Source organism: Cervus elaphus, chromosome 32 (genome assembly GCF_910594005.1).
Source record: "Cervus elaphus chromosome 32, mCerEla1.1, whole genome shotgun sequence".
Lineage (NCBI taxonomy): Eukaryota > Metazoa > Chordata > Mammalia > Artiodactyla > Cervidae > Cervus > Cervus elaphus.
This window is the reverse complement of record NC_057846.1, coordinates 21,644,148-21,663,742: the sequence shown is the minus strand read 5'-3', so window position 1 is coordinate 21,663,742 and position 19,595 is coordinate 21,644,148. Positions and strand designations below refer to the sequence as shown.

Genomic DNA, 19,595 nt, shown 5'->3' with positions numbered 1-19,595 from the left:
TAACACAGTCAGGATCTTGTCTATGGTCCCATAAGCACCACGAGGTGGAGGGATGCATGTGTGCTCAGGAGCTAAGTCATGTCTGACTCTCTGTGACCCCATGGACTGCAGCCCGCCAGGCTCCTCTGTCCATGGGATTTCCCAGATAAGAATCCTGGAGTGGGGCTGCCATTTCCTGGTGGAGTGAAGACCTGACTCCAAACCTGCACTTGTAACCGTCACCAGCCTGCCCACCTGGACACTCCCAGGAGGGCAGGTGCAGTGATGGTGGAGGAAGGGACTCACACACTAGAAGGTCACATGCAGATCGGGTGACCAGAGAGGTCCAGACAGAAATGATAACAACTCCTTCTGAAAAACTCAGTCCCAAAGGGACACCAAAAGCAAACAGCTCCATCGCTGGAAACACAAACGCTAACTCTCACTTTCTCCTCTCTGAGATTGAAACACAGCAGCACAGAGGATGGGTGCAATGGGAAAAAAATAATTACTTCTCCACTCTGGGCTTACGTGGCGGGGGGCGAATATCATAATTCTTTTCACAGGCTGTAAAGTTAAGGATAAAAAGACACTGGAAATACAGCTTCAAGGGGATTGCTTTCTCTTCCTGTTTTTTTTTTTTTTTCATCCCGGCCTTTCAACAAAAGAGTTTGGGAACTGCCTTGCATCTTTTGGACTGTTCCATTATTAAAATACTGCTCTTGAGCTCCCAATTCACAGGGCCCTAAAAACTGCATCGAGGAGAATCATCACCTGGAGATTAGGACAAGAAATGGAGAACAATGTACATTATACAGTAGCTTGGTTACCTTTTCCCTGAGTGATAATAATCTTGCATTTGTTTCAGGGAAAACAGGGAGCAAAATCACTCTATCAGCACTCAGACATTTTTCAATCAATCTAACCTGTGGGGATCAAATTTTTTTTTTTTTGGCAGCAGATAACCATGGACCCACGAGAACCTGTAGACCTGAGTTCTGGCACAGGCTCGCTCTCCTGCTCAGCATCTCTTACCTCCCTCATTGTCCTTGCTGTCAGTGCAGAGGGTCTCCATGGCTACGTCGCATCCTGCTCCTCGCCACCCTGGCTGGCAAACACAGTGCCAGCCGTTTTGGTCCAGCGTGCACCTTCCATTGCTGTTGCACAGACCGGGACACCCCTCTGTCAAGAGAGACAAAGAAGGACAACACAAGTGATTTGAGTATTTAAGGTTTATGCATCTCAAGTAAACAGATGAGGGACACTTAGTGGGAACAGGCCTTTCGAAACAGCACAAATACTGTAATTGCACATGGATAGAAAGAGCAACGTAATCTAAGGAATCTGATTCTTATCCAAGTGGCATCTTTGATTGGCCTGACCCTTGAGACACCACTTACCTGTGCAGGACAGAAATATCTGCAATGACCCACTAAAATTGCTGCAGGCCAGACAAAATTAACTTAATTTTTTTTCCTTTAGCAAAGCAACAAGGTTGATCATAAGGTGCGAAAAAAGCGTCACAGCGAGATCATTTCAGAAGCCCTAGAATTGATTTTTAATCTGCTGTAAACATTACTGGTCATTGGTTAGGCCACGTCTTCTTAAAAGTGCCTTGTTGCTTTAAAACATTCCCTCTAAATTTAAAAGCATGAACGCGTGGGTATGTGGCTATGAAGGATGTTCAAAAGAGAACGTTAATTTTATCTGGCCTCAGAGTTGCCGTATATTCATGTGAAATTACAGTGCATTAAGTAATTGCACAAAGTATAGGCCAGTATCAATGACTATACTTTATGCCGAGAATACATTCCTTTTCACAGAATAAGCAAAGCCCAGGAAATAGTGAAGCAGCTTAGCATCTATTCTAACAAACATTAGGATTCAGGCTGCATACGGATGGGACGGGACTGACAGGATTTCCAACTAAATGTAATAGCTGTGCATATCTGATTACTCAGGACGGACAAAATGAAATACCATAAGGACCACAGTAAAACATCGAGAGACTGAACAAAAACACGATAGTGACGTGCTTCAAGACAGAGCGCAAGAGAGTGAGAGTTTGTGACAATCTCCCTAAAGCTTTTGTGCTGTTACCTTTATATCCTATCTTGTCTGCTTTTATGGGCAAGGAGGGAAAATTTGGGAAACAATGAAAATAATTTAATATATCCGAAAGCTATAATTGTTTCAGTCTAACATGACATTAAAAAGAAAAAAAAAAAAAACAAATTTTGCCACTTCCTACAGATGGTACCTGGCATGCAGCCAACATGGTCTGTTTATGAGAATGACACTAGGGTAGGTTCTGGTGCTCTCCACTATGAGTGTGACGTGACACCGACAGAAACGAGGGTATAAACACTCTAAGACGGCAAGAGTGATGGGCTGCTAACCAGATCTCTTTGGAAAGAATTAATTTATAATTTGGTATAAAATATATATATATATATGTTAGTTAATGCCTGCTCTAGCAGTTTGGGGTTTGTTCTAGCCTCTTATATAACTACAATGCTTGTTTCGGTGACAAAATTTAAGGGAACCATCTCTTCAAGGATGTTTATTTTAGGTCTGTATTAAAAGAATTATTCATATAACTGGCTTTCCCTCCTTCACTGTGGAACTTGAAAAGATCTCAAAGAGACTTTCTGTCTCTTCAGATTAGAGTTAACAGAAAGAAGACTGTTGTGACAGTCCCTTGCGGCCGGGTATGATGAAATTAGACTTACGGACGCCATCAAGTCAGGAGAATATTAATTTTGCTGCTTCTTTTCTTTCAGACAATTACCGTCTGTATTTATGGATTATTCAATGCCTAAAAGGTAAATTTTCCTTATGGATGTCTCTGTTTTATTTTTAACGGAAAAAAAAAAAAAGGTTTAATTGCCCCAGTGACAAAGGGGTGTAGCAGCTGACTGCGTGCACACAAGAAGTTATTACATGAAAGCCTGGATACTGCCATGAATATTTTCATATTCTAATGAAAAGCACAAACAAAGAATTGAAAAAGGTAATCTGAGGAGCAAGGGAAAGGGAATCTTCTCTTCTGAAAGATATGGTTTTCACTTATTTCTATGATAACTGAAGACAAAGAATCTGCTGTTTTCTGCTGAGCAGTGTTATCATTTCATTCTCTAGAATGCACAGTATTTTGTAGATTTTTTTAAAAGAAAATCACAAAACATAAATTATGATATCACATATATTTTGAAACACTGAGATACAGCCAAAGAGGTTTCCATATGAGGATAAATGAGATTTCTCTCAACATATGTTAACCAGAATCTTCTTTAGATTGACAATTTCTTATTCTGTGATAAGAGTGAGTGTTCATGATTCTTTGATTTAGAATTTAAAGCTTATGAGCTGAATTGCCAACAATGAAGATCTTAAAGCCAAAAAAAAAAAAAACCTTCCATAAACAAAAAACAGCAAATATACTGTTATCTTCAGTTTTTGGTTCCAGTGAAGACTAATGCTTTTACATAGGAATGAAATCTGTGATAACCCAAAATTATAAAAATGAGACACAGACACTGAAGTCTCAATACTTTAAATCCAAAGGATTTCACATAATGTAGGCCTGATTTATCATTTACAAAAATATGCAGGAAAACAATCTATTTTCATACCTAGTACAAGCTAAACACGGTTATATAGAGATATATATGGAGATACGTCAACAAAGAGCAAGTATACAGTACCTTTAACTATCTTATCCAAATAGTGAGCTTGAGAAATTAAAAAGGAAAAAAGAACAGACAGACATTTCAGAAGTGTCACATGGGACAAGGAAATTTTCAGAATTTACATGCAAATTGAGCAGCTGCAGCTGACATTAGACATCACACGACAGAGATGCACTTCATATCTTCTACAAATGCAGTATATTCCCATTTTAGCAAATGCAGTCACGATTCCAGGAAATACTCAGCACTTTAAGGGGAAGTGTGCAGGTAAACTAACACTTCCTTTTGCAGATTATTTGGGACGGACCCACTCCAATTCTTCCTAAGATCACACTTTCCTAGCTAAGTAGAACAAATGGAATCAATTTTTGTCATTAGAGAATTTCAGAAATTTACAACTATGAGATTTACAAATATCAAACTTTTGGAGGGGGTGACAAAATAATTCTCTTTCAGTTTGTTTTGAACAAAGTAGTTTCATAAGGGTGACATGGTGGAAGGGCAGAAAGAACACACAGCAGCCCTGGGGGAACCTTGATGCATTTTCAGATGCTTTCTTCAATCTGTGACATACACCCACAGAAATTCTACTTCATTCACCTTCTCTCTCGAGTCGCTTGCATATTTACAAAAAATCAAACTTTAATTATTAATAATAAAACAAAAAAGCAAATGTAATATAGTATTATGAAAAAGGCATGCGTTAAGTTCTACATGATTTACCCAGCAGCCCTTGACTACTTGTCAGATGGACAATGATGTAACCTGTGTGTAGTCCATTAGGAAATACAGACTGTCCTAAGATCTTGTTTCCTTTCAGGATTCATACAGGAATAGGTTCTGTTTCTCACAAAAGCTTTGCAGGAAGAGTCAGGATGAAGACTGAAGTCTCTTACTGTACCTGTCCATTTAATCTTTCATGAGGTTACAATTAGCCTACACCTTTCCTCTTGAACAGAAGCATAAAAATCCCTCTCTCTTCACTCAACAGAGAGACCTAATATATTCTTAATAAGCCTCAAATCTTCTTGCTTTGTCAAAATTCATGCATCTTTAATGATCTAAAATTGCTTTTCAAAGACGCTTATGTTGATTATTTTTCATTACTGACATATGCAAGTGGTCACGGAACTCTTAACAGAATGATTTAAACTATAACTTTCAGTTGAGCTACTAAAGCCTGGCAGTTCTGTCACGTGCATAAACAAAACCATAAATGGTTCAGACCCATCTGCACCGTTTATATGAAAGGATGCTTCACTTTGCCACAGGATTCCATTAGAGGCTTCTGAATTGCATTTAAAAATAAGCATGTTTATAGCTAATTGACAATATATTGCGGGGGAAGTGAAGGGGGGGTTCGAGAAGCAGTGTCAGGCACTAACCTGCAATTATAATTTCATAAAATAATTGTTTTTCAAGCATTAAAATAAAACTGTATTACTATATAACATCATTCATATAATTTCTTAATAATTCCTTCCAAACATTATATAATCCAGTAGAGTCCCATGAGCGCTCATTTGATACGGAGGATAAACAAACTGCCTTAAAACATTCTGGAGTTTCTGGTTTAGCCAGGTTTGAGGGAATTATTAATATCACTTATCAGAGATGGAGAATAAGCTTTTGGCTTTTATATCAGGTCCACTTCAATTAATACACAACAGTAAGGAATATAATTAATCCTGATCTGGATTAGAAGTTTTAAAGGAAGAATAAATCAGAATCTAGCCAATCCTATTACTTTTGCAAACAGAATCGATTATGCAAAACAAGGAATTACAGGTAAAGGAAGGTTTGTCATTGGACCACGAGAATGTCAAAAGTGGAGCTGAAATTAGACAACAGATTTAAAATACACAGCAGGTCAAATTTTACGAAGATTTAAATATTAAAAATGTTTAAGACACATTTTGCAAACCAACCATAAGAAAAATATCTGCATTGAGGAAAAAATATCAAGATCTGTCATTTACATTTTATATCATAGGGAATAGTTGCTAGCCTGATAGCTTAAAACTAAGAGAGGAAGGAGGTAAAAAGAAAAAAAAAACACCTTCTACCTTTTGGCCTTGAAGAGTAAAATTTCCAACAATACCACAAAAGCCTGGCTCTAAATAACGAAGTTAAAAGAAGATGTCCATATACGAGGTTCGAAGAATTATTAAAAGTAATAATTGCAACAATGAAAACATCATTAGATAAGTCAATACAGGAAATTATCAGAAAAATGCAGGCATGTTGTAAAAAGCCATTAGGAACAATAATCATAAAAAATAATACAGTATATTTAAAAATTAATACACCTAATAATTGCTGAACTGCACATTAAGTTGCAAAAAAAATCACTTTGAAAATGAGTAAGTGTATTCTGACACTGAAGGAAAGTTGTTCCTATTAGATCTACTAAGAAGTTTTAAATTTGTTTTATAGAAGAAAACTCTATTTATAAATATGAGTGCTTGACATATAAAATGGAGCCCTTGGAAAAAAATGTTCCCTGGTAAAATGTTGTATTCATAAAACACTTTCCCTGGAGTTTTGATTATTTATCTTTTAAGAAGACCAAATGGGGTATAAGTGGATGAGTATTACTGTATTTTCCGTAAGATAGTGGTTTTTAATCTTTACACGGTCTCATTTCTCTGAGAAAAGTGCTGGGAGTTATGGATTCTCCATAATCTCCAGTTTCTCTCCCTGCCCCCCGAAAAAATGCACACATGCTCCAAAGTGCTGCTTATGACTTGAGCATTTCTGGAGCTCTGGTTTCATAACGTGCAAATTATGAACACCTGGCTGAGGCATTAATGATGCCTGAATTTCTAGCTCTAAGCACTTCATATCATTCTCTCATTTAATCTCCACCACAACCCTAGGATGTAAACACAGCTGACACAGTAAATACAGATGAAGACAGGAAGAGTGAGGCAGTCCGTGTGAGGTCACAGGCTAGCCGGCCAGGCTGCCTGGCTCCGGAAGGTGCACGTGACCACTGTCACAATGCCTCTTCTTAGACATTTCAGTTCAGTCAGTTCAGTTGCTCGGTCGTGTCTGACTCTTTGCAACCCCATGGACTGCAGCACGCCAGGCCTCCCTGTCCAACACCAACTCCCAGAGTTTACTCAAACGCATGTTTATTGAGTCCATAATGCCATCCAACCATCTCATCCTCTGTTGTCCCCGTCTCCTCCCGCCTTCAAGCTTTCCTAGCATCAGGGTCTTTTCCAATGAGTCAGTTCTTTGCATCAGGTGGCCAAAATATTGGGGCTTCAGCTTCAGCATCAGTCCTTCCAATGAATATTCAGGACTGATTTCCTTTAGGATTGACTGGTTTGATTTCTCTGCAGTCTTAGACATTTAGAAACTAACAAAAATTTTTTCTTCAGTAGAAGAAATGGATGAAGAAGCTCAGAAGTACTGCGCAATCTTCCCTGACCTAACGTGAATCTCAGCAGATAAAGTCACAGGGTGGTACTACCACATTTTTGACATCTACATGGCTTACTTGGCAAGGGCTCAGTGAAATACGAGACATGGGAGAAAGGTGTGGCTCGGCAAAAGAATTATACGATTGGCTCATAAACCTCCAGCATCACCAAACCAAATGACTAGCACTATATCTTCTTCACATATTCCCCTTGAGGTGCTTCTTTTTCAAAAGAGTGCTTTCTCTTTTCAAGATCCCTGTTTACCACATTTCTTCCTTTACTTTTGGGGAGGTGGGGTGGGGCTGAACACAGAATGATTTGCAATTGTCCGTACCACTTAGCAAAGGACATGGATTCCACAGACCCTTAGGAAGAAGCCTGCTCATAGACTTGTACCATTTTGCATTCCCAACATGGAGAGTAAGGAAGAACAGCACCTTTTAAGAAATTCTACCTACATGTTGTTGCCCCATTTGCTTATCCGTCAAATTTATGTGGACTTCCCTGGTAGTCCAGTGGTTAAGACTCTGCGCTTCCAATGAGGGAGCATGGGTTTGATCCTTGGTTGGGGAACTAAGACCTTACATGCTGCATGGTGTGGCCCCTCGCAAAAATAAAAAAAAAAACAAAATCATGGGCAGCCCTCCTCCCTCCATTTCCTCTAGCTAACTGATTGTTCTTATTTCCCTCCGAATATGTCTCATGGATGAAGTCTAGGAGTACAAACAGCAGGCTAAATGTAAAAGAAGAGAAAACATCCAGAGCTAGCCAAGATCAATTCATGTCAGTTAAGACAGTCCAGGAAATCACAAGCCTTTAACGATACGTAGACATGTGTGACTTACTCTGTAAACCTTTCCCATTAGAAATGCAAACTCTATGGCCATGCGAATCACTGTAGTCCCATTGCTCATAAGGGATTCTTAATATCTGCTGAGTAAAATGATTAAATGTACTTATTATGGTATTCCTACTATGTCCTACATGTGTCTGCAGCTTTTGAAGAAATTCTCTGAATAATACAAAGACTACCTTTTGTGAAAGAAGCATATGTGAACGATACCTCATTTTCAACATCCTTCCCCTCTCCTTCTCCATCTGCTCCTCTCCCCTTGCCCAATCCATCCATCCTAATTATGTACAGTGCTATTAACAATCACTAGCCTTGACTGCCTGTTACTATGTGTTGAAAACTATGCTAAGCACTTAACATGAATTGGCTGATTTAATTTCACCACCTCTTTATTATCTTCCCTATTTCTCAAATGAGGAAACTGAGACACAGGAAATTAAATAACTTCCTCCAGGTCAAAATGCTAGCAAGTGGCCAAAATGTCCAAGTCCGTAACACTTAACGAAGAATCTCTATATACAACTCGGCATATGGAGAACTGTGTACCTGGGTAAGGCAGACCATAAGCACACCTGCTTTTGGATTATCAGTTAACTCACTTAAATGAAAAAATAAGATGAAAAAAAAATGTGGAAATCCTCACTTCAACATCAACAATCAAAAGGAGAAATGGGGAAGTAAGATTAAAATCCAAACAACTTGAAATGTTCATTTGTGAACATAGTCTCATACATGAGGGTACTTTACATAGTTAAGAAACCTTTATAATGAGAACTGTATAACCTGTTCTAAAAATCCCAAGTTTGGGAGACTGATTGGCAGGTTATTAAAACTGAGGGATAAACCAGGGAAACTGAAAACAAATGAGCTTGAAAAATTAAAGAACAGAAGCAGTTCAGTGGATGCCTGTTATTAAAAAAAAAACAAAATCAGCTGAGTGATAGCTGCAAAGACGACTGATCCTTTAAAACAGAGGTCAGAGGAGGGCATGTGCCTGTTTGTGGGGGAACTGGGATATCTGGAGGTCTTCCTGGAATAAGATTGATTCTGACTTTGTTTTCCTCTCACCATCAAACTGATTCTTCAAAACGCAGAAGAAACAAAGGCAAACCAAGTTGCTGACATCTCTCTATTAGGCAGTTCACAAGGGAAAAATACAAAGAGTTTGTGTATATTTGTATTTGTTGCTGGTGTGTGTAGTTATGATCTATTCACTGTTTCTACTGTCAACAATATGCCCGGTTGGAGCATACTAAATAGGACAGTATTTTCACTGGGCTATTGAATTCACTCCTGGGGATAGCCCAGGTACAGGGAGAGAACACAGAATCTAGAATGCTGGGAATATTTCTCAGCTTAATTACAACACTAAAATCTTAGGGGTTCATCACCGAAAGAGGGTAATCCAATCGATGAATCCATAATAAAATACAGACGTATCCTTGACTATGGTGAATACTGCAAAGGCCTTGGAGTCAAGGACAGATGTTTATTCAGCATTGTGTGTTTTGTTAATACTTAAAAAAATACAGTCTTAAAGAATAATTCACATTAGTATGTCATTAAAAGTTGTACGTAGGTATCATTCTTTCAGATTAGTCATATATCAGTTTCTGTAGGATTCCGGAAAAGCTACAGTTTGCAAATAAGTCCATATTAAATCCATTTATTCCAATCAGCAACTGTTTAAATCAGCGTGCAACCTGCATACCCATTGATTTGATGTTCCTTAATTGGTACCCACTGCACTGTTTTATTACTGATTACCCTGTCATAAAGAATTACAGCACTGACATAATTTTAAACACTGCAAAACAATTTACTCAGGCTCCTTAAAAACATGTGTTCCCTCACCACTTAACTCTCATTCTAAGGCTGAGATAAAACATTGCAAATACTTTATTCTATTTAGGAACATCGATTAACTTGAATTTTAACAACTAGCAAGTGAGTTTTAACAACTAGGTTGTGCCAGTAGAGAAAAACAGTTTGTGTGTGTGTGAGCACATACATGTGAACACACACACACATGCACTTGTTCTTGAAAGAGCGTTTGCTCCTATAAAATTGGCAGCATATTTCTGAAAACCTGCTTTAAATAAATAGTTTTTGAAAGTCTGCATATTTCATTCTTTTTATAAATTGGAAATTTGGTGAAACAATTGCCTGTACAATACATTGCTTCTTGCATGCACCGACCTAAGCAAAATACCATCCTTCAGTTAGGAACACTATTTATGCCAAGACATTCCAAGAAAGTGAAATAATATTTTTCCTGATTTAAGTCTGCCCAGGAAAGAAAAAAAATCTAGATTCTATGGAAAAGGTGCTTTGAGATAAACCGAAGTTTTCAAGTCAGCACTGCTGAAAAAGTGCCAAGACAAGCTGCAGAATTTTGTACAGACAACTGGGAGAATAATATTTGGTATCTTCCTTCAGTTTAGAGTTTCATGTCTTACTGTAGAGGACATCTACATAACAGAAGTCACAGAGAAGCAGGCAGAGACAGAGAGCACCACTGATGCTGGCACGCACACACACTTCAAAAGGGATGACTGTTGTTTGGCGTGTGATACGGGATTTCTGGTACACACGGCATGATTTCATCTACGGGACCACATACATAAACATGGAGTAACACATGTCTCCTTCAGATTTGTACTCCTTGTTTGAGTTCAGTGAATGATGGAAGCAAACCCACATTTCCTGATGATTTCCTAGATTTAAAAAAATCAGGTATATTTTAGTACCTTGATTTGGAAATTAAGCTATTCAGAAAAGTTCTTCATGTTAATATATGAAAATCAGAATACAAATGTATTGCACACTAAATGAATATTTGGATCTCTAACATCCTGACACAATTAACTTGGTTATTGCAATTACCAAGTGTTAGAAGGCAATGGCACCCCACTCCGGTACTCTTGCCTGGAAAATTGCATGGACGGAGGAGCCTGGTAGGCTGCAGTCCATGGGGTCGCAAGGAGTCAGACATGACTGAGCGACTTCACTTTCACTTTTCACTTTCATGCATTGGAGAAGGAAATGGCAACCCACTCCAGTGTTCTTGCCTGGAGAATCTCAGGGACGGGGGAGCCTGGTGGGCTGCCATCTATGCGGTCGCACAGAGTCGGACACGACTGAACTGACTTAGCAGCGGCAGCAGCAGTCACTCTGTACCTAACTCTTTGCGACTCCATGGACTCTAGCCCACCAGACTCCTCTCTCCATGGACTTCTCCAGGCAAGAATACTGGAGTGGGTTGCCATTTCCTTCTCCGGAGGATCTTACCAACCCAGGGATCAAACTTGGGTCTCCTGCATTGCAGGTAGATCCTTTACAATCTCAACCACCAGGATGTCTTGCTGGTAGTTCCAAGTCTTGTGGCAGGAAAACCACGAAAATCATCTATTGATTTGGTCAGTATCAATGAGATTTCATTTCTTATCTACCATTATTACTTTTGCCTACTTATAAAATTTAATATTTAAGGAATTTATAAAGTGTAAATGAGTATATAAAATAACTAGGTCTTTCTCTTGTCAATTTTTTAAACTATACCAGGAAAAAAACAAAAGTTGGATAATCTGTTTAATTTGCTGAAGATAAACTAATTTATTTGGAGAAAATTGTGGATAAATGGCTCTTTTCAAATGTGATTTACAGAGAGGGTATTTTTTCTTTATCTGTAGCTGTGAGAGTGTGTGCATTTGTATTTTGGGTATTAAACTTTTCTGAGACCTTTTTCATGAGCTGATACTGGTTACACAAGTCTTCTACTCACTCTCTACGAGTGTTTTTCAGTGGTCAACGTCTATACCTAGTGTTCAGTCTACTGAAAAACAGGAAATAAATTTAACTTTTAAAAGGAAGTGTGTAGTGGGAGTTCCCTGGTGGTCCACTGGTTAAGACTTTGCCTTCCAGTGAAGGGGGCTGGATCCCCCGTCAGGGAGCGGCTCCAAAACATAAAACAGACGCAATATTGTACAAATTCAATAAAGACTTAAAAATACTAAAACCTTAAAAAAAAGGGAAGAGTGTTGAGTTTCCAGTAAATAGTTTACAACTTTCTTAAATCCTCTACAGTATAAACTGATTTTACCTAAACTGTTTTTTTGTTGCTGGGATTGTTATTTTTATTTTGGGAAGCTGTGGAGCCTATTACCAGTGATAGTTTTCTGAATAGAAAGTGACAGTTTACTATTAATACATTACTGACATTGTTATCACTGCATCTGTTTCTATGACAATTCAATCTTATGTGATAGGCACATAGATAATAATGTATCTTTATCACAGAAAAAAGTTCATTTTCACATATTCCACTATAAACATACAAGGTAATTTAGGAGACGGCATAGTCTAGTGCTTAAGAGGATGGGCTTGGGAATGATTCGTGTGGATTTGCGTCCTGGTTCTATTACTTACTAGCTGTGCAACCACAGAAAATTTTTAGAACCTCTCTGAGCCTGGGTTCTGTCAATGGAGATTTTAATAGCTTCTACTTAATAAGATAAGATAATGTACACTGAGATAAAGACTAATGTACACTGAAAACTTTACATTGTGCCTTAGCACATAGTAAACACTTGATACATAATAGGTACTATTAGTCAATCATTTAAATAAAGAATATAAAAAGGACAAAATCACAAAGTGACTGGTATCTTTTCGGAGACACCAGAAAGAAAGGAACCTGACTTTAAGCAAAGCACCTCAGGACTGCCAATGATCTGTTTTCATAAACCAGGAGGTCCACTCTGCCCCAATAATGTCAGGATAGGATCGGCTGCCGCATGTTCCACCTCCTCACGATATACTCCCTTTAATGGGACCATCCTCCATCTGAACAGGCTAGATCCCAAAGTGCAGACAACTCTACTTTTATATTAACAAGTTTTCTTATTGTCTCACATAAACCCTCAGATAGTATAGATACACAGTTCCTAACCAAATTCCAAATCAGCTTTTTGGAATAAAGAACACACCACCACTTGTCCTTATATATTTTGTGTTCCCTCATTAGTGACCCTACTTGAGCAACACACATTAATATTTTCTACAGGGCTATAAATCTTTGTACAATCTGCTCATAAAATCGGAAATGCAAGTCACTTTTACAGTAACTACTTGGGAAGTAAGACATCTAGATATTCTATTTTACATGCATATCACAATCCCCAGACTACAATTTTGCTGAAAAATTTTCATTCTGTTCTTCATTATGGAATGTACTGAGCAGGCCTGACAGAATATACATTGCTAACTTTTCAAACAGAATGATGGGAGTTTGTGTATCACCATTCCTACAAACAGGAGGAAATTCACTGTCACTTGGCTTAGAAAAGTGTTCCCAATAGTTTGTGGTAGTTACCATGGGCGTTATGCGGGTTCACCCAATGGTAATGGTCCATCTAGACTTTTACTATGTGGCTTGTACCTACACTGGTCACAGATCAGAGAATAAAGCTTTTGGTGGCAGGAAAGAGTTAGGGTATGTGCAGTAACCACATGGAGAGTTTTGTCTTTGCTTTTTATGATGGTTATTTTTTTTTTATGTATGGTGGGTTTTTTTCCCCTGCATATGCCAATGTATTTGGAGTGGGTTTCTCGCATGCATAATAATCACTACTGGGGACTCATCTTAAAAGCCAAGAGTGGAAGTGTATGTGAAAAGCATTATTTTACACTTCATTGTTCATGTGGGGACTAATGAATGAATACCTAACGCCATTAATTCACAATTAGATCACTTATGTTTAACCACACGCTTTCTGTGCGTACATATATAAATATTAATTTTGGATAGAACGATAATCATTCAGCATCACAACAATTAAACAGCTGTAACCTGTCTCATGTGTTAAGTCATGGAGCTACAGGCAAGCTCCAGAAGCAGATGGTCTTACCCACCCATGCTTAATGTTACAGACTTTTAAAAAAAAGAGGTGTTGACAAATCAGAACAAGGAGGCATAGTTTTAATGCAAATCGGCCCATTTGCAATGGAGATTACCCTAAAAACTAATTTGGTGTATAGGAAAAAAATTAAGCTCTGTTGTTAAAGGAAGACATTATATTCCATTTGGATATAACAGATTCCCCACCAACATAATTATTTACTAATTTCATTCAACCAACAGCGTTTAATGGAAAAGCAGCTGGCAAAGTATTCATATTTATGGACCTCCTCTGACTGCTCCTTAATTTATCCAAGGCACATGTCTGTTAAACCCCAGAAATAATAGCCATATTTCAGGCAGCTGTTTTCCAGCACCACTAAAGAGTACTCAAAGAAGAGAGGGTCAATGAACCCGTCATGAAGAAGAGCAATAGAAAAAAATTGGCTCAAGTCACACAGTAATCTGTGAAAATAATATGTTAAATATGAAAAGGGAGAAAGGCCATGGCTTTTGCACCGACTAACACCGTAACTGAACTTGTATTTGAGAAACAGGTAGGTGGAAAAGGAATGGTTTCAAGATGAAAAGAGGCTATTTTCAATTTGTCACATTCAAGAAACGACAGAGAGAAATTCCACCATTCAAAGGACACTGAGGTATCACTGCAGGAAGAGATAATCATGTCCCTTAAAATTGTGGGCTTAATCTTCCACCCTTACATGACACTAAATGCAAAGTTCTGATTTTTTGTTTGTTTACTCCATTAAGGTAACAGGATCTTTGTAGATAACGAGAATTACTTAAAATCTACACTAACACTTCATTAGCTGACTGGTAGTCTGTGGTTATCTGTCTTCAGTTTACCGAAGACGGTGACATATTCATAATCTGGCTCTATTGTAATCTTTCTCTTCCTCACTGATACTATGAAAATATCAACTGATAACATATTATGTTGCACTTGGTTTCACTCCCAAATGCCTTGGAACTAAACTTCTCCATAAAAGCTTCTGATGAACCTGCTAAGAATTTAAAGGAGCATCTTTCATCTTTATTTCTGGTTCAAGTGTATATCCAGTCAATGGTGCTTTCAGACTTCTACACTACATGTAGTGGAAAGTAAGGTATTAGATGATTTTTAAAAGATGCAAATTGACGTAGTATTCCAAACTAAAAAAGATCTTTTAGTATATTAGTGAAGGAACATAATGGCATAATAAAATATTATGAAATACATTTGATGTACTACTTAAGTGGTTTTTATCCTCATATCCTATCCCTTCATAAACTTTTAAAACTATAGCATACAACATTTTAATTCAAATGAACAGATTAAACATTTTCTTTGCAATAAAAATGATAATTTATAAACTGTTTCCCCAAGACACAGAGCACTTACACAATAATTTATTTTGAGAGACTTAAAAAAACTAGCTAGAAAACCTCTAAGTTCATAGTGGGAATAAACAGAAGACAGTAAGAAAGGAGGGAAGTGGTTTGTCAAGGTATATTTCAAGGTTTGTCAGGTATATTTCAATGACACCTAAATGATCATAATACAGTACAAATAATCACTATTTTCTTCTACTGCTCTTATTAGAAAAAAAGAACAATGGATTTAACCCTCCATTTTTTTCCCCCCAAACTACACACTACCTCTAAATCCAGGGGCCCTCACAGTAAGCTGAGTAGGAGTAAGGTTAATTCATAGCAGCTCTTGAGACTCAAGCTACACCACAGGAAACAGACAGGAGGAAAATTTGTGTACAAAGAACCACCACAGGACAGAATTCTTTATCATACAGTCGACTCTAAAGAATGTCAAGCATATTTCTTCTAAAGAACTCAAAACTCTCATCCTTATAGGCTACGTGTAAATCATCTAAATGGAAAGATCTATGTTAAATCCAGATACACTTAACCACAATTACCTACATTCAGAGCTGACTTTTAGAAGTCCTAAAAATGCCCCTTTCCTAAAGTATAGAAACACGTGCGACATTTCCCAAAACGATGCTACTGTCACTGGGATTTATGAGGAGCACAGCTGCCGTGTGAGGACAGAGTCTCAGCCTCAGGCTGCCGCCTCTGAGGGTAAATACAGCAAGAAGGACCCGACAGAGAGCGTGTGCTCAGTTGCTCAGTTGAGTCCGACTCTTTGTGACCCCATGGACTGTGGCCCTCCAGGCTCCTCTGTCCATGGGATTCTCCAGGCAAGAATATTGGAGTGTGTTGCCATTTCCTCCTCCAGGGGATCTTCTCCACCCAGGGATAGAACCCACATCTCCTGCATTGGCAGGGGGACCATTTACAGCTGAGCCACCTGGGAAGGTCCAGACAGAGAACAGTGGAACTCAGATATCTGAGGTTCATAGCAAAGGGTGTGAAGGGTGTGAAGTTAAGGGCCTCAGGAAGCATCACTATGAACAAAGCTAGTAGAGGTGATGGAATTCCAGATGCACTATTTCAAATCCTAAAACATGATGCTGTGAAAGTGCTGCACTCAATATGTCAGCAAATTTGGAAAACTCAGCAGTGGCCAGGAACAGGACTGGAAAAGGTCGGTTTTTATTCCAATCCCAAAGAAGGGCAATGCCGAAGAATGTTCAAACTACTGGACAACGGTACTCATTTCACATGCTAGTAAAGTAATGCTCAAAATCCTTCAATCTAGGCTTCAACAGTACATAAACCGAGAACGTCCAGATGTTCAAGCTGGATTTAGGAAAGGCAGAGGAACCAGAGATCAAATTGCCAACATCTCTTGGATCACAGAAAAAGCAAAGAATTCTAGAAAAACATCTACTCCTGTTTCATTGACTATGTTAAAGCCTTTGAGTGTGTTACCATTACAAACTGTGGAAAATTCTTCAAGAGATGGGAATACCAGACCACCTTACCTGCCTCCTGAGAAACTTGTATGCAGGTCAAGAAGTAACAGAACCAGACATGGAACAAAGGACTGGTTTCAAATTGGAAAAGGAGTACAACAAAGCTATATACTGTCACCCTGCTTATTTAACTTATATGCCAAGTACATCATAAGAAATGCAGGGCTGGATGAAGCTCAAGCTGGAATTAAAATTGCCAGGAGAAATATTAATAACCTCAGATATGCAGATGACACCACCATAATGGCAGAAAGTGATGGGGGACTAAAGAGCTTCTTGATGAAAGTGAAAGAGGAGAGTGAAAAAGCTGGCTTAAAGCTCAACATTCAAAAAACTCAGATCATGGCATCAGTCCCATCATTTCATGGCAAAGAGGTGGGGAAAAAAAGGAAACAGTGACAGACTTTATTTTCTTGGGTTCCAAAATCACCGCAGACGGTGACTGCAGCCATGAAATTCAAAGACGCTTGCTCTTTGGAAGAAAAGTTTTGATGAGTCTAGACAGTGTATTAAAAAGCAAAGACACTACTTGCCGACAAAGGTCCATCTAATCAAAGCTGTGGTTTTTCCAGTAGTCATGCACAGATGTGAGAGTTGGACCATAAAGAAAGCTGAGTGCTGAAGAATTGATGCTTTCAAACTGTGGTTTTGGAGAAGACTCTTCAGAGTCCCTTGGAGAGCAAGGAGATCAAACCAGTCAATCCTAAAGGAAATCAGTCCTGAATATTCACTGGATGGACTGATGCTGAAGCTGAAGGTGTATTACTTTAGCTACTGATGTGAAGAGCTGACTCATTGGAAAAGATCCTGGTGCTGGGAAAGACTGAAGACAGGAGAAGAAGGGGACGATAGAGGCTGAGATGGTTGGATGGCATCACTGACTCAATGGACATGAGTTTGAGCAAGCTCTGGGAGATAGTGAAGGACAGGAAAGCCTGGTGTGCTGCAGTCCATGAGATGACAAAGACTCCAACACAACTGAGTGACTGAACAACACAGCAAAGGGTGGTTAGGTACATTTCCTCATATTGTCAGGGGTAAATAAACTGAAGCTGGGGCAAATAAATCGTCACAACAATGAACGAACATTTATCATGATGGCTCTGGGGACTGTGGATTTTACTGATGGTCACCCAGCAAATCAGGAGCAAAGTTATGTGATGATTCTAATCCAGACTTTCCCCAGCGTTTGTCTGATTTGAGGCAGTAATTCTCCCGATGGTCTTGAGACTCGATATTACTTGTGCAGGCAGGTTGACAAGTTAAGGGAGTTAACAAATTAAGGAGTTGAGGTTAACATGTTAAGGATGCTCAAGGTCAAGGTTGCAAGGCAGTTCCCAGAAAGAAGAGTCAACACTAAAAACCACTCTGAAGTTTTAGAAGATACAGATTGGCAAAGTTATTAGAGATTCAGAGTGATTAAAAAATCTAGACATACCACCTTATACCTTATATATGATGGCAGCACAGGGCTTCCCAGGTGGTTCAGTGGGTAAAGAATCTGCCTGCAGTGCAGGAGATGTGGGTTTGATCCATGGGTCGGGAAGATTCCCTGGAGGAGGGCCTGGCAATCCTCTCTAGTATTCCTGCCTAGAGAACACCATGGACAGAGGAGCCTGGTGGGCTACAGTGCATTGGGTTGCAAGGAGCTGGACATGACTGAGCATGCATGCACACACACATGATGGAGGCACAGACTTAACTAAAGTTTCAAATTTAAGACAGTGAACTTTTTTGTTGTTGTTAATTCCTCTCTTCCTCAAAGGCTACTGAACCCTGAGTGAGATGACTAATTTAGCTTTAAGTGCAGATCTCCCATTGCTAGCAATGCTGGCTTCAGTTAAACGGAAACCTGGCTTCATTCACATCCCGTGAGGCTGAAATTGGTACAAACAAAGAAAAACAGACTGATAGAAAAGAACAAGTTACACAGTGAAGAGAAAAAGCACTTAAAGAAGAGTTGAAATCAAACTTCAAAATGGATAGCGAGCGACCATTATCTTTAACAACTTCTCTGATTATCCAAGCACTTCTTCATAAAAAATGAAAATAAATGCAATACGGTGACACTGACTAGTGAAACAAACACGACCTCTGTGATGGTTTAAAAATACTGAAACCATGTAGACGGAGGGCTGACAACCTAGCAAAATGGGGCCTCCATTATTCAGAAAGGTCAGAGAAACTAGTTTTGCATTTTTCAGAAGAGAGGAGATTAAGCGACCTCATTAAAAAAAAAAACCAATTCTGAGGGGATTACAGAGGATCAAGCACTGTATATAAAACTGTTAACTGAATAAATCAGACTCAGAGAAAGAAAATAATATCCAGAGGCCCCCAATGGATGTGTTATCTCAAAGGAAGAAACAGACATCTAAAAAACCAGCCTGGTTTTCAGGATATGGGTGATTCTCAGTGAGTTGTGAAGGAGGCTTTCCAGGGTTCTCTTAGGAATTGCCAGGCTCTCAGTCACATGAAATTACTTAAGAGTCACTGAGACTTCAGGGCAAGAAGAAACTTAAGGTCTCCTTTTCTGCACATTCCATGGGACACTTTTTAGCCTGTCTGGATTTTTACTGCCAACCAAGGGGAATCTCCTCCCCTCAACTTCGCACCTGGTACATCCTGATGGTCCACCTCCACCCTACATGACAGATCACCAAGCATCTCTGTCCACACCATCAGTGTGCTGCAAACTGCAGGGGAGAGGTTGTTCTTGGAACCAGCATGCTATAGGTTCATGCTTTAAAAACACAAGCATCCTGACCAATTCCTCAACAAAGAAATACTCATCAGGGACTCTCTCGGCAGTCCAGTGGTTGGAATATCATGCTTCCACTGCAGGAG

The 19,595-nt window shown here is 39.0% G+C and overlaps 1 protein-coding gene across 7 annotated transcripts in view; it reads right to left on the bottom strand.

Annotated features, from left to right (window-relative positions):
- TENM3 (teneurin transmembrane protein 3) overlaps window positions 1-19,595 on the bottom strand; it is a 614,750-nt gene that overhangs the window by 84,849 nt on the left and 510,306 nt on the right. For all 7 annotated transcript variants that reach the window (XM_043893315.1, XM_043893317.1, XM_043893319.1 and 4 more), the window contains one exon: window positions 1,015-1,161. In XM_043893315.1, the coding sequence (XP_043749250.1) occupies window positions 1,015-1,161 (147 nt within the window). The remainder of the gene's footprint in view (window positions 1-1,014; window positions 1,162-19,595) is intronic.